Below are 27,451 nucleotides of genomic sequence, written 5' to 3'. Positions count from 1 at the left end.
CTTTGCATGCTAATGTCTAGTAAGAGACAGAGATAGCATTGATGAAGTAATACATTTAACACAAGTGGGAAACCTGTGGCCCTTCAGATGTTGTTGAACTACAACTCCCATCAACCCTGACCACTGGCCATGCTGGTTGGGGCTGGAGTCGAACAACATCTGGAAGGCTACAGGTTCCCCACCCCTGACATAAAACATGTAAGTAGATCTGGAAGATAAAATAGCATCACAAAGTGGGGGAAGAGGAGCCTTCCAGCTGTAACGAACGGATCTACATTTAATATAAGCCTGTCATTTTATGTGAAGTTGTCCTGAGGCCAACATGTCCTTTGACTAACACAACCAGCAGGCCAAGGTGGAAAAAACAGCTTGATAGAAACCTACAAATTTTGTTGGGAGTCATGGCTTTAGTAGGCTCATTTCAATTTCTTTCAAGTGTATAGGTGTTACATGTTTTATCTATGAATCAAAATGTCTAATTTGGAAAATTAATTTGCACATGTGACTTCACACAAAATGCCAAGTCTATAAAAATGGCTCATCCTTGAAATGAGTCCTCTAAATCAGCTAGTCAGCTAGTTTATATGTACATCTGAAGTCTGTATACCTGCTTGTGCATGTGTCCTTTTATCAGGAAGAAATGCTGGGAAACTGCAAGTTGGGGAGCCTGAAAAGAAGCCAAGACTGCAGAAACATATCACTTTCCCAATGTCAGTAGAAGGCAATAATTGAGCACAGCTTTGTCTCCAGCAGTGTGATACATTCTCAGCTTACATCCATAGCAACTCTGTTATTTAGAGGCTAAGGTTTTTTTCAAGTTATCCATCATACATCCAAGTATTCTTTCTCTTCCATTTGTGAAGTTCACTGACCATTATTGAAGCTTTACGCCACTGATGCGGATTTCACAGAAAATTTTGAGTCAGAAAATCTCCCCACCCCCAAAAAAATTAATGTTCCAGAAAAATTTGCTGGTTATGTTATTGTTGAGATCTGATTGAACTGAAATGTTTATTATATCTGTCATCAATCAAAAGGTTTTGATTGATAGTTTGTTTTATGACTTTCAAATGTTATAATGTTCATATAATCAAACTTTTATTTGATGGATTGTTGTGTTAAGTTTTGAAATGATTCAATATTTGATTATGACTATAATGATGTATTGAATTGCATATTTATTGTTGTCATGAGCTACTTTAAGCATATTTATATGAAAAAGCAGCACATAAATTTTAAAAATAATAACAATAAATAAATAATAACAACAAGAGAGCCAGTGTGGCGTAGTGGTTAGAGTGTTGGACCCAGGTGACCTGGGAGATCAGGGTTCGAATCCCCACACAGCCATTAAACTCACTGGGTAACCTTGGGCCAGTCACTGCCTCTCAGCCCCAGAGGAAGGCAATGGTAAACTCCGTCTGAATACCACTTACCGTGAAAACCCTATTCATACGGTCACTAAAAGTCAGAATCAACTTGAAGGCAGCCCAGTCCAGTCAATAACAACAAAGTCAATGCTCTGACTCAAAATCTGATTTAGCATCTCTGGATTATGTATACTTTTGTTTTAATTTATCCCCATGTTTACAAACTGTATAAGACAGCCAGTGTGGCATAGTGGTTAGAGTGTTAGACTACAACCTGGGAGATCAGGGTTCGAATCCCCACACAGCCATGAAGCTCACTGGGTGACCTTGGGCCAGTCACTGCCTCTCAGCCTCAGAGGAGGGCAATGGTAAACCACCTCTGAATACCTTTTACTATGAAAACCCTATTCATAGGGTCGCCACAAGTTGGAATTGACTTGAAGGCAGTACATTTACATTTTACAAACTGTATATGAGAGGGAGAATGAAAATGCAACAGAGCATGTATGTGATTATATCACATACATACTTACGCTTCCTAGACTAAAGGAGGGGGGCAAACTTTTTCTGACCAAGGGGCCAGGTCTTCATGTCCCCAACCTCTGCTGGGCCAAAACTCAGGCTGCCCACTTGTCAATAACCTGATGTCATAGTGACATCAGGTGATGCCTGAGGAGGATAAAAGTGGTCTCTTGAGGGAAGATAAAGAGAACTGGTAGGGCATGGTGGGTGTTGAGCCCCAGCTCCCCCAGGAGGAGCAGGGAGGGGAGTGGGCCAAGTCCCAGCTTCTCCGGATAGATCAGGGAGAGGAGCCAGAGGTGAATGAGGCTTTCAAGGGCATTGACAGAGGGGGTGAAGTTGACAGTCTGCCAGTTCCCATGGACAGTCCTCCCACCAATGCAGAGCTCGCTCCACCTACAAGTGCCCCAACAGAGCCATTGAGGGAAGACCTCTCATGAGGGCCCACTCCAACCCCCCCAGGACTGCCCACCTGGCACTTCAAACACTTCTCCACCAGTGGGTGCCCCACCCCCTGAAGTCGAGCCGGCACCTAGCGAGCCTGTACTGTCAGATGAGCAGGCAGAGGCTCACCTCCTCTTCGCCCCGTGTGAGACGCCGTGAGAAGCAGGTCAGTCAGAAGGTGGACCTTCGAAGGAGTCAGAGATTAAGGGCAAAGACCTTTCCTACTTAGGGCAGCACCCCCCTGACTGGGGTGCTGAGTCAACTTACTCCACACGCTACAGAGAATGTCTAGGTAGCTTAGTCAGGTTCTGTAGTGAGTCAGCATAGATAGGTCTATGAAGTGCACTGCTCTTGATGTAACCGTTACTCTAATAAAACAAGAATTAATTCCAGTCTCATCTCGGTCTCGTCTCTCAGACTCTGGGCAGGAAAGTGGGTGCGGTTTCCAACCCCCCCATGCTAAGAAGAATTTCTCTAGTCAGACCAGAAGACAGAGAAGAAAATCTTCTGAAAGAAGCTAGGAGCAGCTGCCCAAAGCTCTGAGGGGTTTGGGCCCCAGACATTTTTTAAAATGAAAACTCTAGTAATGGAAACGTTTCCACCACACATCATCACTTCTATACACTTAAAAAAATATAATCACAGCATAAATACCTTGAAGTGTTGGACAATTAAATGCAGAATATGGACAAGCTGAGGCACAGTATGACCCTCTTCCACTATTATTTTCCTTGTCCAGTGAGTCAGCATCTGGTGGCCATCCTCCATCCGAGCAGGCACTGCTGGTGTCAGGATAGCCATAGCTTGCCTAACAATGGCCCGAGCCTCCATCGCGTGAGCCTTCAGGAGACTGTGAAATACCTGAAAAGGAGAACACAATTTATTTATTTAAAATATTTCTATCCCGCTCTTCTACCCTATAATAGGGCATTCAGTGCGGCTTACAAAAATAAAATCAAACGTACATAATAAAATTGTAAACAGTAAAATCACAAAAACATTAAAATAAATTAAAATGCATAAAATACAATTAAAATACACACACACACAGAGAGAGAGAGAGAGAGAGAGAGGTATTAAAGGGACTACAAAGGCACAATTTAACACAGAAGGCATAAAATCAGTGTCAGGCTCTACCTTTGCTCCCTCCCAAAGGCTCCCCGGAACAAGATCATTTTCAGAAGTCTCCGGAAAACCAACAGGGAGGGAGCACAGCGAACTTCTTGGGGAAGAGTATTCCAAAGCTTGGGGGCCACAGCTGAAAAAGCTCTCTCCCACGTGCCTGTCAATCTAACATCTTTCACTCCAGGCACACAGAGGAGACCAGAGGCAGATGATCTTAAATCCTGAGCAGGTACATATGGGCATAAGCAGTCCCTCAGGTACATTGGTCCAAGGTAGTTTAGGGCTTTAAAGGTCAGAACCAGCACTTTGAATTGGACCCAGAAACAAATTGGGAGCCAGTGGAGTTGATAAAGCAGAGGGGTAATATGCTCCCTGCGCTGTGCTCCAGTTAACATTCTGGCTGCTGCATTTTGAACCAACTGCAATTTCCAAACCATTTTCAAAGGCAGCCCCAGATAGAGTGCGTTACAGTAATCAAGCCTTGATGTCACCAATGCGTCACTGTGGCCAAGTCAACTACCTCCAGGAACGGCCAAAAGCACTCCTGGCTACCGCAGCAGGGCAGGATCCAGGAGGACTCCCAAACTGCAGACCTGCTCCTTCAAGGGGAGTGCAACCCCATCCCTGATGCAGTTTTTCCCTTGACCAACAGTACTTCCGTCTTGTCCGGATTAAGTTTCAGTTTGTTAGCCCACATCCAGTCCTTCACAGCCTCCAGCCACCGGTTAAGGATGAGCACTCCCTCCCTGCAATGTATTTTAATCAAAAAATACATCCATAAAATGCAAGAGAGAGTCTACAATTGATAACACAGTGCTTTTTGTAAGGCTATTTGGCAGACGATACAATGTAATAGCAGCCTTAATGCAGCCTTATAAAGCCCTGAATGATTTGGGGCCCAAATACTTAAAGGAGCATCTCTCCCTTTATCTGGCTGGTTTTATCTAATGTTTAGTGGTTAAGAGTTCTCTATGTAGTAAATTTTATTATTCTTTTACTGTATTGTGAACCACCCTGCGATCCTAATTCGGGGAGTGGAACCTTTTTGGTTCTGTGGGCCAGGTCCTTATATGATCATAACCTTGTGGGCCAAATTTTATAGGAGGGAGAGGCAATCCACCTGTCAATCGCCTGACATCAAAAAATGAGTTGATTGGGTGCCTGCTGGATCAGCTGCCAAAACCTGCTGGATCCACTGCACGAATGAGCTCTTTGAGGGCAGTACAGCTAAAGCATGCTTTTCCTTACCAGTGCACAACCAGGAGCACACTTTAAGGCTCCTGACTGTGCACTGGCAGCTGTGTCTCTACCTGCCCCGCACCTGATGTCACGTATGATGTCTGGTGTGGGGCAGGTCGGCGTAGTTTGGAGAAAATGGCATTGCAGTTCAAATGTTCGCCCCATGGGCCAAAGGTTCCCCACCCCTGTTCTAATTGGATGAAGTGCGGTCTGTAAACAAATCAACCAATAAATGTAAATGTGCACGCATGCGGCACAGACAGACGCACTATATTACTTACACTGGAAACAGTACAATTTGTTTACTTATCTAGCATCCATTCAGGTCCAGTTTCATTAACTGAAGGGAAAATATATAGGAGGAAGATTCTGAACACCTTTTAAATATTAGTTTGCATGCACATAGTACCTGTAAGACTATCTTCTTGTGAATGGCAAATTTGGCAATGATATGTGCTAGAAGCAAGTGTCCACTGTACTTGCATGCTGGATCCACACATGCCTTTGAGAGCAGACATGGCCAGGCAAAGGTCATGAGGCGCCGCAGTTTGCTGTTTCGGTTCTTGTTGTTGTCATGAATGTGGTGCGGAGCATGCTCCACAAGAAGCGTGGCAAACTGCAAGAGGTAAATCCTGAGCGAATCTAACATGTCAGCTTGCTTTTCTGGATCAAGTACCTGCTCCCCAAAAGGGAAAATAAAAATAATTTCAGAATGCATTATCAAGCAAAGTACAAGGGGCTCACTCCATCAAATGTTAGGAGCCACCATGGATAAAACTGGAAATCTGCAGCTCAGGGCATGGCTGTTACTTGTTTCAAGGGACCCAGGGACCCAGGCACAGGTGGGACCTTTAGTTTTACCATGAAATGGCTTTCTACATGCATGAAAAAGATGATTTCAGGTGGATGATGAGCTCCACCAAGTGCCTGAAAGCAGAAAGACGCTGACCAATTTTTAGTAGTCTTCTAGTCTTCTCTTGGCTCTTTCAATCAGTTCTCCAATGATGCCAGAAATACTCATACATCAACCAACATCCTTTAAGTATACACATTCCCTGTCAAATGCACTCTCTGCTATGAACATAAAATACACAGAAAAAGACAATAAACCCCCACCAGCCCAGCCCACAGAAAGGAGTGGCTCTGAGATCATCTTTTACATGCACATACAAGGCCATTTCATGATAAGACCCATGCATGTAAAGATGATCTCAAGTGGAACATACCTAAACTGACCCATGTAGGGTGGGCATTAAAGGCTGGGCTATTGTTGTGGAAGAACGTGCTATAGCACTCTTCTTCCAAAGCCTGCCCCTGCTGAGGTATACAGATCAATTTTATAATGCTTAATGAAAGTGTTCAGAGTAGTCCACGTAGCTGCTTGCATATCTCACTTACAGGAGCATTAAGTGCAAATGCAGCTGTAGTGGCAGCAGCCATGGTGGAATGAGCCACAATCTGTGCTTGGGGAGATACGTTCAATAAGGTGTATGCCAACACTATGCATGCTTTAAGCCATCGTGATAGCATGGAGGAGGAAACTTTCTTTCCTAGGGAAGTGGGGTGGAAAGCTACAAACAGTGCATCTGTTTGTGCATTGACAGAAGGGCTTCGTTCTGGATATATATACTTTTAGAGCCCTCCAAACATTTAAGGAGTGCAACGCTTTTTCGATGGGATGAACTGGAGGAGGACAAAAAGAAGGTAGAATAAGATCCTGCTGACAATGAAAAGAGGACAGAACTTTAGGTTGAAAGGATTGTCCACGGGATGATGTCCTTGTGAAAGGTAGAGAAGTGTCTTATAGAGAGAGCACTGACCTCAGAGAGGCTGAATTGATAGCCACCAAAAAAAAAGAACTTTGAAGGATAGCAAACAAAGAGTTCAGAGGTTCGAAGGGAGGTCTCTGAAGTGCTTTTAGAACTTATGCAGGTCCCAGGTGGGAAAACTATGTTGAACTGGAGATGCTATAATGGTTGCTCCTGTTGTAATGAGTTAAAATTAAAAATGTTATAGTAGAATAAAATCAAATAACATTAAATGAAACATATGCTTGCCTCCCTTATGAGAAAGTACGGGAGTTTTTCCGCTTATCAGCTTCATTTGCAATTAAAAACGTCGTTCCCAGCTTACTGGACCAAAGGTCAAGGATAAAGGAAGTTTGGAGGGAAAACACAGAAGTGGACCAGAATAGACAGATGCTGAGAAATCAAATAATGATGTATTTCTGATTAGCTATGCATTTTTAATGATATGTATGTGACGTACCTATAGCCTATAAATATGATGGATGTCAGCAATTCTGGAGAGTCACTTAAGGGTGGCCCTCCCTTTGCAAAGGCTCAATAAAGGCAAACATTTGCGGTACTCTGGTCTCGTCTCTATTCCTTATTGGCAACTTGGGGAATATAGAGTTCCTATCAGTCTGGCCTCCATTCAGGCTTGACTCCTTTTGTAACACTCCTTACAGAAAACGCCTTAAGAGAGGATGGGAGCCCAGTGGTTTGTCTAGAGAAGGTGAGAGGACCAATAATAATGCAGAGGCCTGCTGGTGAAGTGTATTTGATCATAGACCCATGGAGAAGCCATCTTACAGGAACGACAAAACCTCTTGTATGCCTGCCCTTTTAGGTGGATGTCTGTCTTTGTGCAACAAGCTGAGAAAACCTTCCATGTACCCTCATAGTCGAGTGGTGGATGGACATCAAGATGCCATCATGCTGTCCACCACCACTTCAGACACACCTAATGACTAAATGCCTCTGTTCGTTACCCAGGCATGAAGGTTTAGCCATTCCGGATCTCGATGGTGTAGATGCCCTAGGGAAAGCAGGTCCATCCTGACAGGAAGACGCCATGGGGGAGAATTTATTAGGCCAAGGAGCTCGGAGAACCACGGTCAGTGAGGCCAATATGGCGCCACCAACAAGACCTGTGACTTTCAAAGCAGAAACACAAACAGAGGAACTGCGTACAGCAGATCTGGAGGCCATGGAGATACTAGCATATCTGTGGCCTCTGCTGAGGATTGTACATATCGGGAGAGAATTGGGAGAAGAGTCACGAACAGATCTAAAAAGGTTACCTTGCCAAAGCATGCCACTATCTTTTTGAACACATTTGGATGTAGCCTCCATTCCCCACTGAGAACCCGTTTCCCACTCAACCAGTTGGCCTGAGTGCTTTCCACATCTCATAAATGCTCTGCTACCAGTGACTTCAGGTGATTCTCTGCCCAGGGTGAGGAGAGCTGACGACTCTTCCTGTAGTGTTCTTGATCTTGTGCCCCCTTCACATGTGCCTTGGCAGTCACATTGTTGGTCCTTATCAAGACTGCCTGGAGGGGCCTGACAGTTATGAAATACTGTAGCACCAGGTATATGGCACACAACTCCAGAAGACTGATTGGGAGGAGAGTCTCTTCCTGAGCCATATGACACTCACATATCTCCCACCACCACCTGCTTGGCTGGTATCTGTGGTCATTATCATCTGTGGTGGATCTCAAAGTGGAACCTGTCTCTGAAGATTGGGTTTGTGTACCCACCACTGCAGAGACCAGTGGACATGTTGGTTCAGAAACACCTGCAGGTGATGACAGGAGGCAATATTGTTCTGGAAAAGCAATAGTGCCAACTGGAGTTGGTGAGTGTGGTACCGTGCCCATAGGGTTGTCTGTACCGCTGAGACCACAAGGCCCAACACTCCCACCATATTCGTTAGATCCACAAGACTTCCTTCAGAATCAGTTACTGCCTGTAGAATTTTTTTTATTCATTCCAAAGTCAGTAACAAAGTCCTCTATACTGTGTCCAAGACTGCTCCTATGTGCTGAATTGACATGGCTGGACAAAGATGACTCTTCCTGGTTGATCAAGAATCTGTGATACACATCCTCCCATGGTTTTGGAAGGTAGGGGAGCGAATTAGCAAGTCATCCAAGTAAAAATAGACATGCACCCCTTGAAGTCTGTGGTGGGTCACCAAGGTCACCATAATCTTGGTGAAAACCCTGGGGAACGATGAAAGTCCAAAGGACATGGCCCTGTATTGAAAGTGACCACTGTTGACTGCAAATCTCAGAAAATGCCTATGGGGTCTATATATGGGGACATGGATACATCTCCCTGAGGTCTACTGAGGAGAGGAGAATCCCATGATGTACTGCCTCCTTGATGGACATGAGGACCTCCATCCGAAACTTGCAGTATACTCATGCAGAAATTTCAAATCCAATACTGCCTGGGAAGACCCATCTTTCTTGGGGACCATATAGAAATATGAGTAGATGCCCTGAAATCTCTCCTCTGGTGGGACAGGCAATATTGCCAAAATGAGCAGAAGGTGACTTATGGCTTCCTGAACCCTGAGCCATTTAGATGAGTAAGATGATAGTGGAGAGAGTACAAAACTTGGGGGGGGGGGAGAAATGAACTCCAGCCAGAGCTTCAAAGTCTGAAGAACCCAGTGGTCCAATATGGTAAGTTGCCATCTATGGGGAAATAGTTGTAGATGTCCTCCCAATTAAGGGGGAGGACAGTCAGAACTGTTGCTTGCCTCCTCATGGAGTGGCTGCTCTGAGTCAACCTGAAGATTGCTGATGGCCTGTTGATGCACTGTTGGTACCAGAAGGAATGTGAGGAATTGACCTCTCTACCTCTACCCACCGGTCTGAAACCACAAAAGGATTGGGCAGGAAAATATGGGTGAGATGCTCTTCAAAAAGTCTGCCTGTTTTCTTTCTTCTTGGAAGATGACTCTGGACTCTATTAACATTTTGTCAATACTGTATCTCCAAACAGTTTGCCTCCTACATATGGCTCAGATGCCAGGTTGTACAGGCTGTAACATCTGTCTCCCAGAGACGAAGCCAGAGAGATCTCCTGGTGAAGACCCCTGCTGTAAAAGCTCTAGCAGCAAACTGCATGGCGCCCATGGAGGCATCCGTCATAAATGCCACTGCCCTTGAAACTTTTAGGAGTGACTTTCTGTTCAAGCTGGATCCTGCGGAGTGTCCAACCACAACAAGCAAGCCCTAGCGAACACAGATGCAGTTGCTGCTGCCCTGACAGACAATGCATTGGTCTCATATACCCATCTGAGCCCAATGTTCCTCTTCCGGTGCATCAGAATTGGGCATCCGTGTCTTTGGGATTCAAGGAAGGGTTCAAGAGATCCACGATGGGGGCATCCACTAGTGGCAGAAGAAGATGATCCATCCATCATTGTTCCAGAACATACTGCTTGTTAGCTGTAGCCACTAACTTATTTTGTAGTGGAGTATGAAATTCAGACTTTAGGTAATAGTGAAGGCAGTTTCACAGCTATAGACTTAGGCTGATGATCTGGACAAACAGTGGCAACCCAGGATCAGGAAAGAGCTGGAGTCGCATCTTTATCCTTCACGTCCAAGGTCTCCAATGTCTTACAAACCAGAGGAAAAAAGTGTGAAACCTGGAATAGGTGGCTGGAAGTTACCTCCTCAGAATCAGAGGTACCGCTCCATTCCTCCTCATCCAAAATCAGCAAGTATTGGTCTGGTTTTCCATGGGCATCCTGATGAACCTCTCTAGAGTGAGAAGAGCGCAAATGTGTTGCCAATCCTCATTGTGCATCATGTGGATCGGGAGATGGAGGAGGAGCTACTGCTGTGTTAGCCTGTGCTGATAAGAGTTCAAGCTGACACAGAACCTGTGGAGCTGGCAGGGCTCCCTGATGACACAGAACCTGTGGAGCTGGCAGGGCTCCCTGATGACATAGAACCTGAGGTTGTGTACATATAGAGGGAGGATGCTGCACTGCTGCTAGATTAGCTCTGGATGCTAATTCCCTAGAGAAATCTGCCCACAACATCTCCCTTAGTTGAAGAAACATCTAAGCAGACAAGGGAAGAAGAGGTGAGGGCTGCTGAGAAATGGTAGAAATAATATTAATTCTGATGGTATTGGAACCCTGGGATTGTGTCCTGATGATGTTAGACTACTGTCCTGTGCCTGCTGACTGACACCATGGGACTGTGTTGCACTGTTGTCAGGGAATCCTATGAAGTCCCTAGGCGAAGACTGTGCAGAAAAAAAAATGCTTGAAGTGAAGTAGATCATGGCTGCCCACCCTCATCTTTAGACAATCGCTCTTACGCACGTAAAGACCTGCACAAACCCTTTGAAAATTGTCAGGGGCACTTGAAGCAGTTTCTGCTGGGCTGTGTTCCCATGGTGAGGGGAAAAGGGGCCCATGAGACCCTGCCACTCTATCCTGCAGGTCAGCTGTGGTGAATGGCCTTAACTCTGTTTCTAGGGTCCCCCTGCCCACATCAGTGACTGTAGAAGACTGTAGAAGCAGATGATGTTTCCAATGTAGTTAAGTGTTGCTGCAGTGAAGACACTGGGGGATCAGAAGCGCAAAATGGTATGGAGGCAGCAGCTTGCTACGTTTAGTAGGCTACACTGACTTTGCTTTGTTGTTGTTGTTATTATGTGCCTTCAAGTCGATTATGACTTATGGCAACCCTATGAATCAGTGACCTCCAAGAGCATCTGTCGTGAACCACCCTGTTCAGATCTTGTATGTTCAGGTCTGTGGCTTCCTTTATGGAATCAATCCATCTCTTTAATTGCTGTAAACTGCCCAGAGAGCTTCGGCTATGGGGCGGTATATAATTGTAATAAAATAAATAAATAAATAAATCTCTTGTTTGGCCTTCCTCTTTTTCTACTCCCTTCTCTTTTTCCCAGCATTGTTGTCTTTTCTAGTGAATCAGGTCTTCTCATTATGTGTCCAAGATATGATAACCTCAGTTTCATCATTTTACCTTCTAGTGATAGTTCTGGTATAATTTGTTCTAACACCCAATTCTTTGTCTTTTTTGCAGTCCATGATATGTGCAAAGCTCTCCTCCAACACATTTCAAACGAGTTGATTTTTCTCTTATCCGCTTTTTTCACTGTCCAATTTTCACATCCATACAGAGAGATTGGGAATACCATGGTCTGAATGATCCTGACTTTAGTGTTCAGTGTTACATCTTTGCACTTCAGGACTTTATTTATTTATTTATATATATCCTGTCCTTCCTCCCAGCAGGAGCCTCTCATAGTTCTCTTGTAGCTGCCCTCCCCAGTTCTTCTGATTTCTTGACTATTGTCTCCATTTCGGTTAATGACTGTGCCAAGGTATTGATAATCCTTAACAAGTTCAATGTCCTTGTTGTCAACTTTAAAGTTACATCAATTTTCTGTTGTCATTACTTTAGTCTTTTTGACGTTCAGCTGTAGTCCTACTTTTGTGCTTTCCTCTTTAACTTTCATCAGCATTCATTTCAAATCATTACTGGTTTCTGCTAGTAGTATGGTATCGTTTGCATAACTTAAATTATTGATATTTCTCCCTCCCATTTTCATGCCTCCTTCATCTAGGTCCAATCCTGCTTTCCGTATGATATGTTCTGTGTACAGATTAAACAAACAGGGTGATAAAATACACCCATCTCACACCCTTTCCGATGGGGAACCAATTGGTTTCTCCATATTCTGTCCTTACAGTAGCCTCTTGTGCAGAGTATAGGTTGCGCATCAGGACAATCATATGCTGTGGCACTCCCATTTCTTTTAAAGCATTCCATAGATTTTCATGATCAACACAATCAAAGGCTTTGCAGTAATCTATAAAGTACAGGGTGATTTTCTTCTGAAATTCCTTGCTCCGTTCCATTATCCAACGTATGTTTGCGATATGAGCTCTGGTGCCTCTTCCTTTTCTAAATCCAGCTTGGACATCTGGCATTGTTCAATAATTACTGCATTCCCTGGTATACCCTTTCTTTGGAATTGGGAGGTATATTGAACGCTTCCAGTCTGTGGGCCATTGTTTAGTTTTCCGTATTTTTGTCAAAATTTGGACAGATTCAGTCTCTTTGCTTGTAGCAACTCTATTGGTATGCAATCTGTTCCTGGTGATTTGTTTCTTCCAAGTATTTTAAGAGCAGCTTTCACCTCACATTCTAAAATTTCTGGTTCTTCATCATATGGTTCCTCCATGAATGAATCTGTCAACCTTGCATCTCTTTTATATAGTTCTTCAGTGCTCTGCTTCCATCTTCCTTTTATTTCATCTCGCTCAGTCAGTGTGTTCTCCTGTTTGTTATTCAACATCCCTACTCTTGGTTTGAATTTCCCTTTCATTTCTCTAATCTTTTGGAATAGGGCTCTTGTTCTACCCTTTTTGTTGTCCTCTTCTATTTCTATACAATAACTATTGTAATAGTTCTCTTTGTCCCTACGTACTAGTCGCTGTATTATTGTATTTAGGGTTCTGACCGTGTTTCTATATCCTTTTGCTTTTGCTTTCCTTCTTTAACAATTTTAAGAGTTTCTTCCGTCATCCATTGAGGTCTTTCTCTGTTTTTAACTAGAGGTATTGTCTTTTTGCATTCTTCCCTGATAACATCTCTGACTTCACGCCACAGTTCTTCTGGTTTTTTTATTTTATTTTATTATTAAATTTGTTAGTCGCCCATCTGGCTGGTTGTCCAGCCACTCTGGGCGACGTACAAGATAAAACAGTATATAAAACAATTAAAATTTAAAAACAGTAAAAAACTAGCCCATCTCAAACGCCCACCAGAAAGCCAAGTCTTCAGAGTCCTGTGGAAGCTCATTATAGACGGGGCATGGTGTATATCACCTGGGAGAGAGTTCCAGAGGGTGGGGGCCACTATTGAGAAGGCCCTCTCTCGAGTCCTCACCAGCCTAGCTATTTTGACTGGTGGGATCCAGAGAAGGCCCTCTGAGGTCGATCTTGTTGAGCGGCATCCCTGTCGATGCTGGAGGCGCTCCTTCAGATAGGCTGGGCCACAACCGTATAGGGTTTTAAAGGTTAAAACCAACGCCTTGAATTGTGTTCGGTACACAACCGGTAACCAATGCAACTCCTTCAACGCAGGAGTGATGTGATCTCTATGGCGGCTGCCTGCAATCAGATGCGCTGCTGCATTCTGTACCAGCTGTAATTTCCGAACCGTTTTCAAGGGTAACCCCACGTAGAGCGCATTACAGTAGTCTAGGCAAGTGGTGATCAGGGCATGTACCACCAGTGGGAGCAGATAATTGGGAAGGTAGGGGCGTAGCCTCCGTATCAGATGGAGTTGATACAGAGCTGCTCGGCTCACAGCTGGTTCTCTGTCAAATAAGTTTAAAGCCTCAAACCTGTTCCTTATTTGATATTTATATTCTTCGGGGATGTTAGTTAAACTGTATTTTGGCATTATGTTTCCTTTGTTGTTCTTTTTTAGCTTTACTCTGACTTTCAATACGACCAGTTCATGATCTAGACCGCAGTCTGCTCCTGGTATTGTTTTTGCAGAAAGTATGGAACTTTTCCATCTTCTGTTGCCAATTATATAATCAACTTGATTCCTATATTGCCCATTTTGTGATGTCCATGTGTACAGCTATCTTTTTGGTTGCTCAAAAAATGCGTTTGCAAGAAACAAATTAGCCTTCCCCGTTGCCCCAGAGTGCAACAAGACCTGGCTGAGAAGGACTCACTAGGGGGACTTACAGGGACAGCAGGAAAAGAATAGTGGAGGGGGATATGCAAGCGGAGGGCAACAACTATTCCAGCGGGGGGAGGGACAAATTGGACTGTGACTGAGGAGACTAGCAGCACTTCTGATAACTCTGAGGACTGCTGTTAACTCCACTGTTAACGCTGAGGGAGATGTATAAGCACTGCTGTGATTGAAAATGTTGGAAGGCAAAAAGACAGGGCGGGGAAAAATGAAAATGGCAGGTGGAGCAGTCTCACTGCAGTGGTAAGCTAAAGGATTAATCAAACTTGAAGAACAGAAATGAAATAAAGAGAAAGTCAGAAGGAAAGCAGATCCAGACTTGAAAATAGCCCTGAAGTTTATAAGAATGAAGACCTTTTTCTTATAATACAGGAACTCCTAAAGTAGTAGTAAAGTAACAACAACAGATAGAACACAGATAGAACAAATGACACAATTCTACAGGCCTGAACCAGGTAATCAGGAGCAGAGAGCACATGATACACCACTCAGGTAAAGGCAGAAGACAGAGTCAAGGGAAGACTAGAAGACTACTAAAATTGATCACCATCCTTCTGCCTTCAGCCACTAGGTGGAGTTGATCACCCACCTGAGATCATCTCTATATGCATAGGAGAACAGAGAATTCCCCAAAGCAAGAAATGGTCTCCAGGTGATGGAATGACTCTGTCCATCCAGGCTGGCCATGGGCTCTCCACACCACAAAAAGCTTTAAAGGCTTTCTGTTCAGGCTGGAACTTTGCCTTGGAAACAAACAATAGTCTTTCCTGATCCCGACTTCACCACCACCACCCTCGCTCTTAAGCCTCTGGCCTGTGACCTCTGGCTCCTGGCCTACATTCAGCAGCTGCCTACTGCTCAGGCCAGACAGTTAAGGTCTTTTAATCACATTGATTTTAACACAAAGGTTAAGCATGCTCTTAAATTTCTTGCACTGAAATCAGTGGAACTTAACAATGTTTAGCTCTGGAGAGACCATGCCCAAGGACTTTCAGACATCTTTGGGTTGTTTGCTTTTTCCTCATTAGGATGAACTACCTTTGTTATGAATACACTGGTGATGCTTTCGGGGTTATCTCCTTCTGGGTTGGGGGGCCCCAGAAGCTGTTCACCTTCCCCCTTTTCAAAGCTATACAAGAAAGCAGGATTCAGTATGTGCTGTAAAACCTGCAGATTAGGGAGGGAAAAAAATTATTTATTTTAAATTTATATCCCACTCGTCCTCCCTAAAGAGATCAAAGTGATCTACAAGAAAAGCAATAAAACCAATACAATATAACAATCATGATCTCTTCTTCCCCCACCCCCAGTTGCAATAGTGCTTTAGCTTTTAAGTAATTGATAACAAATGCTAACCAATAACTGAGAATCTCAACTTCTATGTGGAAAACTCCCCATGTGTATCAGGCTTCTGACAGCAAAACACCTTGATATCCATTCTCTTCATGCAAATTATGTGCAAGAGAGATTAATTATGTTCCATTAAATTAGCATAAATTAACTAGCTGCAGATCTCTTATGGTTTCTAGGTTTCTGTTGTGGTCCTTGACACTGAACAAGTTGTCATTATTTATTTATTGCATTTGTATACCGCCCTATAGCCGAAGCTCTCTGGGTGGTTTACAACAATTAAAAACATTAAAAACAAATATACAAATTTAAAAACACATTTTTTTAAAAAGCAATTTAAAAACACATGCTAAAATGCCTGGGAGAAGAGGAAAGTCTTGACCTGGCGCCGAAAATATAAGAGTGTTGGCCCCAGGCGCACCTAAGAACATAAGAACATAAGAAGAGCCTACTGGATCAGGCCAGTGACTCATCTAGTCCAGCATCCTGTTCTCACAGTGGCCAACCAGGTGCTTGGGGGAAGCCCACAAGCAGGACCCGAGTGCAAGAACACTCTCCCCTCCTGAGGCTTCCAGCAACTGGTTTTCAGAAGCATGCTGCCTCTGACTAGGCTGGCACAGCACAGCCATCATGGCTAGTAGCCATTGATAGCCCTGTCCTCCATGAATCTGTCTAATCTTCTTTTAAAGCCATCCAAGCTGGTGGCCATTACTGCATCTTGTGGGAGCAAATTCCATAGTTTGACTATGCGCTGAGTAAAGAAGTACTTCCTTTTGCCTGTCCTGAATCTTCCAACATTCAGCTTCTTTGAATGTCCACAAGTTCTAGTATTATGAGAGAGGGAGAAGAACTTTTCTCTATCCACTTTCTCAATGCCATGCACCTCGTCAGGGAGATCACTGCCTGCTTCAAAGGAAATATTCTAACACATGGCAACCATGTTTACTGCAATATATGCTACACTAACAACCAAGACAATTAATTTTTAATTATCTTAACATCTCAGTGATAAGATTTTTTTAATAATACAGATAAGAATCTGCTGTATATTCTTTCAAAGTTAGTGGGACTATGACTGATTAGTACCAAGGAACACTAGATCCCCTATGAAATTAGGTTTCTTCTGCAAAAAGGTTGCAGGCAAATAAGTATGCCAATATTCAAGACTTAGGGGAATCACAAATGGAATTCGATAAATTGTTGACTTCAATCATTATTTGCTCTTTTTTGGGCTTGCATTTTCACATAAGTGGCACTGCCAATTATCGAATTCCTCTTACATTTAAGTAAGCAACCTGTGCTGCCTAAGGAAATGAAATCTAAAATACCAACCCATTTTCATTTAATTGATTTACTTTATTTATTTATTTTATTTATTATTTATTTATTATTTAATTTGTATCCCACCCAGGGCAGCAAACAAAGCGCTAAAAACACTTTTTAAAAGGTAAAGGTGTCCCCGCACTTGTAGTGCGAGTCGTTTCCGATTCTTAGGGTGACATCTTGCGACGTTTACTAGGCAGACCGTATATATGGGGTGGGATTGCCAGTTCCTTCCCCGGCCTTTCTTTACCCCCCAGCATATGCCGAATACTCATTTTACCAACCACGGATGGATGGAAGGCTGAGTGGACCTCGACCCCTTTTACCAGAGATTCGACTTCCTCCTTCCGTTGGAATCGAACTCCGGCTGTGAGCAGAGCTTCGGCTGCGTTACCGCTGCTTACCACTCTGCGCCACGGAGGGTCTTAAAAACACTTTAAAACATCATAAAAACAGATCTTAAAATACATTAAAACAAAACAGTGTTAAAAACATAAAAAACAACTTTTAAAAAGGTTAAAAACATTATTAAAAAACATATTAAGCAATTCTAATACAGACACAGACTGAGATAGGTCTCAACCTAAAAGGCTTGTTGAAAGAGGAATAAAGATGCCAAAAAGATAGCAGAGATGGTGCCTGCCTAATATTCAAAGGAATTCCACAGGGTAGGTGCTCCCACACTAAAGGTCCATTTCCTTTACCTTGGCTTTGAGCTCATCTCCAAAATTGGGATCACTGAAGTCAACAAAGCGGAAAAAGAGTGCCCGTTTTTGGGCAATGGTGTAATTTTTGGGAATCTCTTCTTCCATGTATTCTTTTAAGAAAGTCATGTTGCAGAGAAAACGGCCTGTAAAGGCCCGGAGAAGTTGGAAGAGGAGTTCTATGTCACCATAATTTCTCCTAAGGAAAAGTAAAATACAAGCTAAGAAAAGAGTCTTGAAAAAGATATGTTCTCCATAAACCTGAAGCAGCCAAACTTCTAATGGGCATCTTAGGAACCCAGAAAGCTGCTTCACCAGATCATACTACCTGCCCATCTAATCCAGCATTCTTCTTTCCCACTAGCAGTGGCTCTCAAGCACAAGTATTTCCCATTACTTGCTAAACAAACCTTTAGTTGGAGATGCCGGTGACTGAATCTGGCATCTTCATGCAAAGTACGTGTTCTAACATTGTCCTTTAGGATTAAGTTAAGAATACAGTGCTAAGGATTCCCTTCTGGTTTGCTTCCTTCCAAACAATCAATTTCTTCAGGACAGTGCACATTTATAAAATATTTTCAGTATCTTTACAGAAGAGGGGTTGGGCGGGGGGTTAGTGAGCATCAGGGTGCCCTCAAGCACGCTAATACCTCCCCTCTTGTTTCTTACTGGCCCATTTTAGCTCCATTTCTGTCAATACCCAGCATCTGAGTTCACTATTAGAGGGAGTGAAAAGTGGGACCTGCAACAAAATGTTGCAGCATCGAGTGCTTCCTGTTTAGGATTATACCCACTTCATTCCATTTCCCTTCCCTTGTTTTTGTTTCTTTTCCCCAAATCAGTCAATGTTCCATGCCTGGTGGGCATGTGCAGTCCTCACTTGGCTTTTGGGAGGGGAATGTACCCCAAACCCTCTTCGGCACTGATGATGACATTTTGGCTACGTAAGGACTGGCACCAAGCATAAGAACTGAGATCACTATTCATCTGTATCAAAGGTGAAGAACTCTCAGACCTGGGGGCCAAATATGACCCCTCCAGGCCTTTCCATGTGGCCCTCGGAACTTTCTTCAGGCCACATCCTTGAGTGGCCCTGCTTTGCCCCGAGCATTTTTGCCTGGCTGGAACATGCTCATGAACATGATTATGCCTCTTGCTTGTCTGGATATAGATGGGATGTTGAAATTAGCCCTCTGTACAAAGGTAAAATTTACATGTCTTGCTCCACCCACTTTTGCCTCTGGTCATGCCCATCACCAGCATGTGGCCCTCAGAAGGTTGCCCAGAAGGGAATGTGGCCCTCAGGTTTGCCATTCCTGGTCTTATAATGATTACAACCCACTTACTTGCAGTAGTTCAATAAGCAATATGCCAGGAGCTTAGGCTCCTTCCAGTTTGTCGCAGCCATGTTCTCCTTCCGGTGTCTTTCCTGAAAAGCTTCACTGACCCACACTCGCCTGAGCTGGCTCACTAAGGAATGCTGGTTTGCTAGCCAGCATTCATCGTTCTTAACTATAATACTTATGATCTGTCAAAACAAAAACAAGGACATTCATACATGATACTAACATAGCCTTAAGCAGGTTATTAGTTATGCCCATTTAATGTTTCCTTTCCAGTAGTTCTAGAGAAAGACATTAAGAACCGCTCTCATCACTTGAAACCATATGGGAAATAGGATCAAACAAAGAAGAGGGGAAAGAGGGAAGGAGAAATAAAGGATATTTATCGAGCTTATAAGAATTTCAAAAGGAGGTCAGATACAGGAAACCAAGTGTTGCTAATAAATACAATTTAAAAAGAACCAGAAAAAAATGATAGGGCAGTTGAAGAGGAGGAACTATAATTCTAATTCACTAATAGGCAAAAAGAAACATCTTGCAGTTTAAGAATGTACCTATATCCAACAGATATTTCTATCAAACTTGAAAAAGCAGGGAAATTGGACTTCTATAGTGAATGCACCAGGGGAGCAGGAGACCTGACCTCCTCTCTGAGATACTGTAATACCCTACAAATTTGTAAAATTCTTTATTAATTTATTTTTATTAATTTCAAAGCCTTTTTATTGGTCATGATGGTGAAGACAACCTCCAGTTTGAAACACAAAAGGCTATGTTCCATTTCTATTTTGGGTGCATTAACAGTTGATTCTGAAACTACAATTTGATGTAAAACCAGACTGATTACAATATGATGCTACTTAAGCAATGACTCTAGCTGTTGGAAAAAACAAACTTGGTCTGCCCAAGATGGATGTTTTCATCCTGTTATACTTCAACCACTCCACTTAAGGAAGTGTGTGTGTGTGTGTGTGTGCGCGCGCGCGCGCACGCTATGTACCTTCAAGTCAGTTATGACTTATGTCAACTCTATGAATCAGTAACCTCCAGTATCATCTGTTGTAAACCACCCTGTTCAGGTCTTCTAAGTTCAGGTCTGTGGCTTCCTTTATGGAATCAATCCATCTCTTGCTTGGTCTTCCTCTTTTTCTACTCCCTTCTGTTTTTCCTAGCATTATTGTCTTTTCTAGTGAATTCATGTCCTCTCATGATGTGTCCAAAGTACGATAACCTCAGTTTCATCATTTTAGCTTCTAGTTTTAGTTCTGGTTTAATTTGTTCTAACACCTAATTATTTGTCTTTTTCGCGGTCCCTGGTATGCACAAAGCTCTCCTCCAACACCACATTTCAAATGAGTTGATTTTTCTCTTATCCCCTTTTTTCACTGTCCAACTTTCACATTCATGCATAGAGATTGGGAATATCATGGTCTGAATGATCCTGACTTTAGTGTTCAGTGATACATCTTTGCATTTGAGGACCTTTTCTAGTTCTCTCATAGCAGCCCTCCTAAGTCCTAGCCTTCTTCTGACTTCTTGACTATTGTCTCCATTTTGGTTAATGACTGTGCCAAGATATTGCTAATCCTTGACAAGTTCAATGTCCTCACTATCAACTTTGAAGTTACATAAATAGGAGTTTATTCTTTGAAGCTACATAAAAAGGAAAGGTGGGCCTGCTCAATTAAAAACATAGAGCACACCTAGAATTTTGCTAGAATATATTTCACCTCCCACTGTTTTATCTTGTGCAAACTATGACACTCATGTCCACTGGAAGCTATTCTGCAGAATAGTCAGTGCCATTATTCCACAATTGTTTTTGGAGGTTTTTTTAGTGTTGCAAAGTGTTGCTGTACTTCACATATTCACAGAAACAGAAGCAAAAGAAAATGGTTTACTATAGGAAACTTCACTAAAATTGCAAAGAAAACATATTTAAAGTGACTATCTGAACCAGATCAATTATTGCTTCCTCGCTGCTAAAACAAGATCAGCACAGCACATATCTTGTTTCTATTATTTGGGCTGACTGCAGGGGTTGCCACCACTCACCATATGCTCAGAGGCACATGTTATCAAATTCTTCCAAGCTACACAGGAAGCGGATTGGACTGTGAAAGACCAACTCAAATTGTGTTTGCAGTTTGACCAATTTGTAGGGTGGTTCAATATGTCGGAGAAGTCAGGTCTCCTGCTCCCATGGTGCCTTCACTATAATTGCCCAATTTCCCTGCTTTTTTCAAGTTTGATAGAAATATCTGTTGGCTATAGGTACAGTCTGAAACCACAAGGGTTTTGTTGTCTATTAGTGAATTTCTCTGCTTTTTAATCCAGGAGGTAAGAAATGGGATCCTGTGCAAGTTTACTGAGAAAGGATTGATCATTTGCATGCTTATTGAGTTCAGTGGGATTTACTCCTGTGCAATCATGTTTAGGATAGGTAAAACTGATCATGGGGGGGGGGCGAGAAGAGGGAGGGAGGGAAGGCTGGAGTGGGCAGGGGAGGAGGAAAAACAAAGAGGGGAAGAAAGGAAGAAGGGAGGAGGAAGGGAGAGGAGTGGGGAAGAAGGGGAAAGGCAGGTCTTATCATTTGCATGCTTATTGAGTTCAGTGGGATTTACTCCCATGCAGTCCAAGAGGAGGGGAAGAGGAGAGGAGAGAGGAGGATGAGGAGGGAGAAGGAGAGGATTGGAAGGGGATGTGGAGGGAGGGGCAAAGGAAGGGGGAGGGAAGGGACAAGAGGGAGGGGATAGGAGGGAGGAGGAGTGGAGGGCAGGTTTGATAATTTGCATATTTATTGAGTTCAATGGGATTTACTCCTGTATAATCATTTTTAGGATAGGTGAAACTGACATAGGGGAATTGCAGGGAGAGGAGGAGGAGGGCAGGAATGGGAGGGAGGAATGGGGAGGAGAGGAGATTGGGTGGGTGGGCACTGGGCAGAGGGGAAGCCCCTTTCCTTTCCAAAAGGAAAACACTGTGAACAGTATTATTGCTTTTCAGGGTTTCCCCCACCTTTTTAATCTACAGCAAACACATGTAGCATTCCACCCAAATTTAAACCAAAGCTGTCACTGGCCACATCCACACCAGACCTTTATTCCACTTTAGACAGTCATGGCTTCTCACAAAGAATCCTGGGAAGTGTAGTTAGTGAAGGGTGCCAAGTTTCTAGAAGATGACCTGTTCCCCTCACAAAACTTCAATCAAAGCAGCTGGCCACTGAAACCAATCAAGCCACTGGAGCTCTGTCAGGGGAATAGGAGTCTCCTCTCAGCACCCTTCACAAACTACACAAATTACACTTCCCAGGATTCTTTGCAGAAAGTCATGGAAAGCCATGACTGTCTAAAGTGAAATAAAGGTCTGGCGTGGGTGTGACCCTGATGAGCCAAGCCAAAACACCTGTGAGTCTGGCTTTTAGAACACTAACAGGTGGTTCTTACTGACCATGTCTGGGCTTATCATTGACTACAAGACTAAATTTCTTAAATTAATTAAAAATCAGACAGGCATTTTTTAACTTTTAAATTGCAGAAGATGAAAGTCAGAGTATGGGGCAAGGTCAGTAATAGGATTACAGGTACTTGGTGAACATGGCTGATTTTTAATGAATTTCAACAAGTTATGAGAACAGCGACAGAAAAAAGTCCAAAAGGGATCTGGTGTTTTTTCCCTCTCTTTTTACACTTTGAACTCTTGATTCTCTCTGACTGTTTTGTGTATCACCATGTAAATTTAGAGGGTTGTTAAGCAAGCACTTCTGAGTTCAGGACTATAAGTTTTGTAAGGTTTTGTTTTGAAATGAGCATGTGGGAAGCATCAGAATTCTTAGATTCTATGACTCTCAAACCAAAACAGTAGATGCTGAACTCTTTAGCACAATTCATTAGATGGAATATCATACCTTGATGGCCTGAAACTGGAGATCAAGACGCATTGTGCTGGTGCTGGGAGAGCCAGGCCGAACAGCTGCTTGAGTACTGACAGGTAACAATAACGTAATGAAGCGATTTGGATTAGCTGCTAGAACATCACGCAGCGGCTTTGCATCTTTATGTTTTAAAAAACTCTGATTTTGAAATAAGAAAACAATACTATGATGAGAGTAAGGAACTGCATCAGAAGAAAGTCAGCCAGTGACTTGTCAATTATATCTTAGCAATCTTATATTTAAAATTGGATACATTAATTCCTAAATATCCTACGTTATCTAGATGAGTTTTCCCAAACCTGATGTAGTCCAACAACATCTGGAGGACAACTCCTATCATCCAGCCACTTACCATGCTAGCTGGGGCTGATGGGAGCTGGAGCTGGAGCCCAACTACATCTGGAAGGCTGCAGATAGGGAAAGGCTGATCTATAAGAGGGGTGGGTAGACTTCAGGCATGTCAGATCTACTTTGCTTTTTTACTAGAAGCCCAAGATCTACTAACCACAGCCAGCTTCTAAAGCCATGTTAATCGAGTTAAAGAACTGGATGCCTCTGAGAACATTCTGAGCCTAGGAATTTGATTTCAAAACCAGAAGTGAACTGAGCTCACAATGCTTGCACACAAAGTCCATTCCTTGTTAGCTTCCTTCATTTCAGCAATCTAAGTTAAGTGAGAAAAGCAGTTTTGTTGTTGCCATTGTTAAACAATTGGGAGTCAGAGGATTGTATTCAACCAAGTTCTTCTCAGAGCAGATCTGTTTAAATTAATGGCCCTAAATTAGTTTCTATTCCAGCCTTTCCCAACCAGTCTGCCTCCAGATGTTGTTGGACCACAATTCCCATCTTTCCTGACCACTGGCAATGCTGGCTGAGGCTGATGGGAGTTGTGGTCCAACAACATCTGGAGGCACACTGGTTGGGAAAGGCTGCTCTATTCATTTCAATGAGAGGTATCCTATGTCTGTTTTACCCAGCGTAGACCCATTGAAATTAATGGTCACGACTAGCATTGTTCTGTTAATTTCAGTGAGCAGGACTAACACTGAATATTACCCAATATGTCTGAGTATGACTAATATTAGGTATTACCCAGAACCCCTTGCTGATCTATTGAAAACCACATAGATCTACCAGGAGATCCCAATCTACCTTCTGCCCACCCCAACACAATAAAACACTAATGGAGCAAATAAAGATGAAAGAACTGTTTTAATTCTTCACTTGCACACTTCCCTTCCCCCTATCTCCTCCCTTATGCAACTCTCTGCTTTCCTCCCACCAGCCTTAATGATGGCTAAGACTTACACTGGCCAAGACCTTTTAATGTTTAACATTTCTAAAGTGTTTCCAAGTGTTCAAACCACTTCAAATTATTTAGTTGCAATTCTTACAACAATCCTGTAAAGCATGAAGTCAGTATTATATCCCCCATATTGCAGGTGGGGGAAATGAGGCTAACTGAAAGTCGTTTATCTAAGAGTTATTGGCAGAGGTGAGACTTGAACAAGGTACTTCCTGGTTTGCAGCTACAGGTCTCTTCAGCAACTACGCTTCACCAGCTTTCTCACCATGATTAATGCTAGCCAGCATTTGCTATTTACCAGAAACTGAAAACAGTATTTGAAATTTGCTTCCGGGCACAATTCAAAGTGCTGGTTATGACCTTTAAAGCCCTATACAGCCTAGGTCCAGGCTATTTGTCAGACCGTATTTCCCTATATGAGCCTGCCCGGGCCCTGAGATCCTCAGGAGAGGCCCTTTTCTCAGTCCCAACACCTTCACAAGTACAATTGGTGGGGACACGGGATAGGGCCTTTTCAGTGGCTGCCCCCAGGCTTTGGAACTCCCTTCCGAGGGAGGCAAGAATGGCTCCCTCCCTACTGTCCTTTCGTTGGCAGGTAAAGACCTTTTCATTCCAACAGGCCTTTGGAATAGAAAATGTTTAAGGATAGTGTTTAAGAGGTGTGCGGTATTGTTTTACTGCCTTAATTGTAAACTGTTTTTAACCATTTTAAGTGTATGTTTAAAGGTTTTAATGTCATATATAGTTTAATTTAATTTTAATTGCAGGTTTTTGTATGTTTTTATTATATGTATTCGTTTTTATTGTAAGCCGCCCTGAGTTCCAGCTTTGGAAAAAGGGCAGGGTAAATAATAATAATAATAATAATAATAATAATAATAATAATAATAATAATAATAATAAGTGAAGCCCCTGGGTAGTAATAACTAGATTTAGGTAAATCCAAGGGATTTTTATCTACATAGGTAAACCCCACACTAGACAGACCAGGCCCTCAAGCTTACACCCAACATAAAAAGAAAAAGAAATGGGAAGGAAAAAGGGACACTCTGTTGTGAGTTCTACAAGTTCCCATAACAACTGCATATGATTTATTTATTTAACAAAATTTATATACTGCTTGACTGTAGAAAACCAATAAGTGGTTTACAAAAAACATGAAAATTATCAATAAAAACAGTTTAAAACAAGTAATTAAAACATTTTTAAAATAATTGAAACAGCAATAGACTAAAAAGAGATTAAAACAAATTAACATCTATGTGTCTAGACAGATTTGCCTAACAAAAATATTTTAAACAGGCACCAAAAAGAATAGAGCAAAGTCAATAGGCAGGGAAATCCAAAGCATTGATGCTGCCACACAAAAATAATGATTTCTTACAAGTGCGGAATGAATATCATGGGGCACCTGTAACAGTGCCAGGATGAAAACAGTACATGGGGAGGAAAAGCCAAAGGCAGCTGGACTCTCAGCAGAACCGAGTGGCCCTACTTCCCTTCCTCTGCTGCAGCCTGATGGAACAGGTGCTGCTAGGTGGGAAAGATCTTACACCTGCAAGCACCTTGACTGTCCACCAGCATTTAAAATCAATCAAGCAAAACATCATGGGTTACCATGAACATCCTGCTCCACTGTGGATCGTTTAAGGTTGCTTCCATCATAAACAACTCCACAGTTTGTGATGGATGACGCGTCAGAAACTTTATTAATGGTTCTCTGAATGGACTGCCAGCCTAGAAAAACAAATTCCAAAGAAAAAGAAGCTTCGTTTAGCAGGCAGACAAGTTCAAAGCAGTTTAGATTGTGTTTTTCTAAGGACTGCAAACATGCCAGGAACCCCCAAATCTAGAATTACAGGTTTTCTCCATCATGTCAACACATGTAATTGTAATCTGACTGCATGTGTGTGTGCATCTGTGTATATGTATATATGTGTGTGTGTATCATACAGACACATGAGTTAAAGTCTAATTTGAATCTTTGAAATCTATTAGGACTAGTTCCAAACTCTTTTAAAAATGGAATAACGTACAAGAGGACCACCCACAAATCAAGTTTTAAATCCAATAGATTACACAGAGGAGTTCAAACAATTCAAAATACAATTAAAGCAAATATTACAAATGGAAGAATAGAAGCAATGAAAGGAATTAAGTGCCATTTTACCTCTATTAACATAGCCCGTTCTGTTTTCATCACAACTTCCAGTAAGGGTTTAACGAGCGTCTGAGGAGCGGCTGGGATCAAATGAAACAGGTTTATAATTGCTGAGCAAATCTTCATTTCCTACAGATAAAATGGAAACATTAGCAAACATCAATTTACTTTAAGACAGTGTTCAAAACTCAACACACAACGGATCTTCACTGGAACGCTATTCCTCTTTCTGGGTGTTAGCATTGCTGGCACACCAAAGCAAAGAGTTAAACCACAACTACTTACCTAAGGTACGTATGAAATCTATTTTGTTTTGAGGGCAAGGGGTAGCTAGATCATTCAGTCTGTGTTTCAATAGTGAATATTTGAAGATTAAAAAAATGGAATGACAATAGCAGTGTGGGGAGTTGTGATGTTGTGCACAACAACTGCATGACTCTCTTCAGGCAAAACCTGCTGCTGAAAACTGGCTTATACAAAACTGTACAGGAAGAGTTCTGTTCAGCCTTACAAAGGCCAGCATTAGAATTCAACTGTTCATATGGGCTAGCAACTTCAAAATTCAACTCTATCCTCTTACCATGGAGGCTGGTCCATTAGGTCAAGTGGCACACTGCCCCACCAACCTTAGTCTGCCCTTACCCAGCCCTCACTTGTCTGCCTTCTTACTTACAACCAGCTCAGGGAGCAATGGCACTATTTGTCAGCTGTCTCTTACTCTCAGTGTTGTTCTTGTAGAAATCAGCAGGGAGGAGGATGGGGATAAAACGACAACTAGTTGGCTCTGCCTCTCATTGGCTCTGGATCCACCTACTGTTTGGACTCCCTGCATTCCACCCCGCTAGTCTCGATGGACATCAGTCATCACTGCCCTCTTAACTCTTGCACTGACGCCATACAGCAATTTTCAATTGACCATTTGGATAGGTTCCTATGTCAGGTTGCAACAAACACCACAAAAGGGGAAAAGGGCAATTGTGCATACATGCACACAGCACCTTAGGTCTATTAGGGTGGTTGCATTTTCTAAACTGAAATCCAATATGGAGCATAACTCTCCTC

General features: G+C 42.7%; 1 protein-coding gene across 3 annotated transcripts in view; it reads right to left on the bottom strand.

Moving 5' to 3' along the window:
- The window catches only part of TRRAP (transformation/transcription domain associated protein), a 321,632-nt gene that overhangs the window by 203,960 nt on the left and 90,221 nt on the right, over window positions 1-27,451 (bottom strand). For all 3 annotated transcript variants that reach the window (XM_061599260.1, XM_061599263.1, XM_061599262.1), the window contains exons 32-39: window positions 26,399-26,518; window positions 25,846-25,965; window positions 22,896-23,060; window positions 18,989-19,170; window positions 17,643-17,841; window positions 15,304-15,432; window positions 5,107-5,373; window positions 2,988-3,194 (exon numbers count right to left, since the gene is read on the bottom strand). In XM_061599260.1, the coding sequence (XP_061455244.1) occupies window positions 2,988-3,194; window positions 5,107-5,373; window positions 15,304-15,432; window positions 17,643-17,841; window positions 18,989-19,170; window positions 22,896-23,060; window positions 25,846-25,965; window positions 26,399-26,518 (1,389 nt within the window). The remainder of the gene's footprint in view (window positions 1-2,987; window positions 3,195-5,106; window positions 5,374-15,303; window positions 15,433-17,642; window positions 17,842-18,988; window positions 19,171-22,895; window positions 23,061-25,845; window positions 25,966-26,398; window positions 26,519-27,451) is intronic.

The sequence above is a fragment of the Rhineura floridana genome, chromosome 17 (genome assembly GCF_030035675.1).
Source record: "Rhineura floridana isolate rRhiFlo1 chromosome 17, rRhiFlo1.hap2, whole genome shotgun sequence".
In the NCBI taxonomy this organism is placed as follows: Eukaryota; Metazoa; Chordata; class Lepidosauria; order Squamata; family Rhineuridae; genus Rhineura; species Rhineura floridana.
This window is presented reverse-complemented; position numbering and strand designations above follow the sequence as displayed.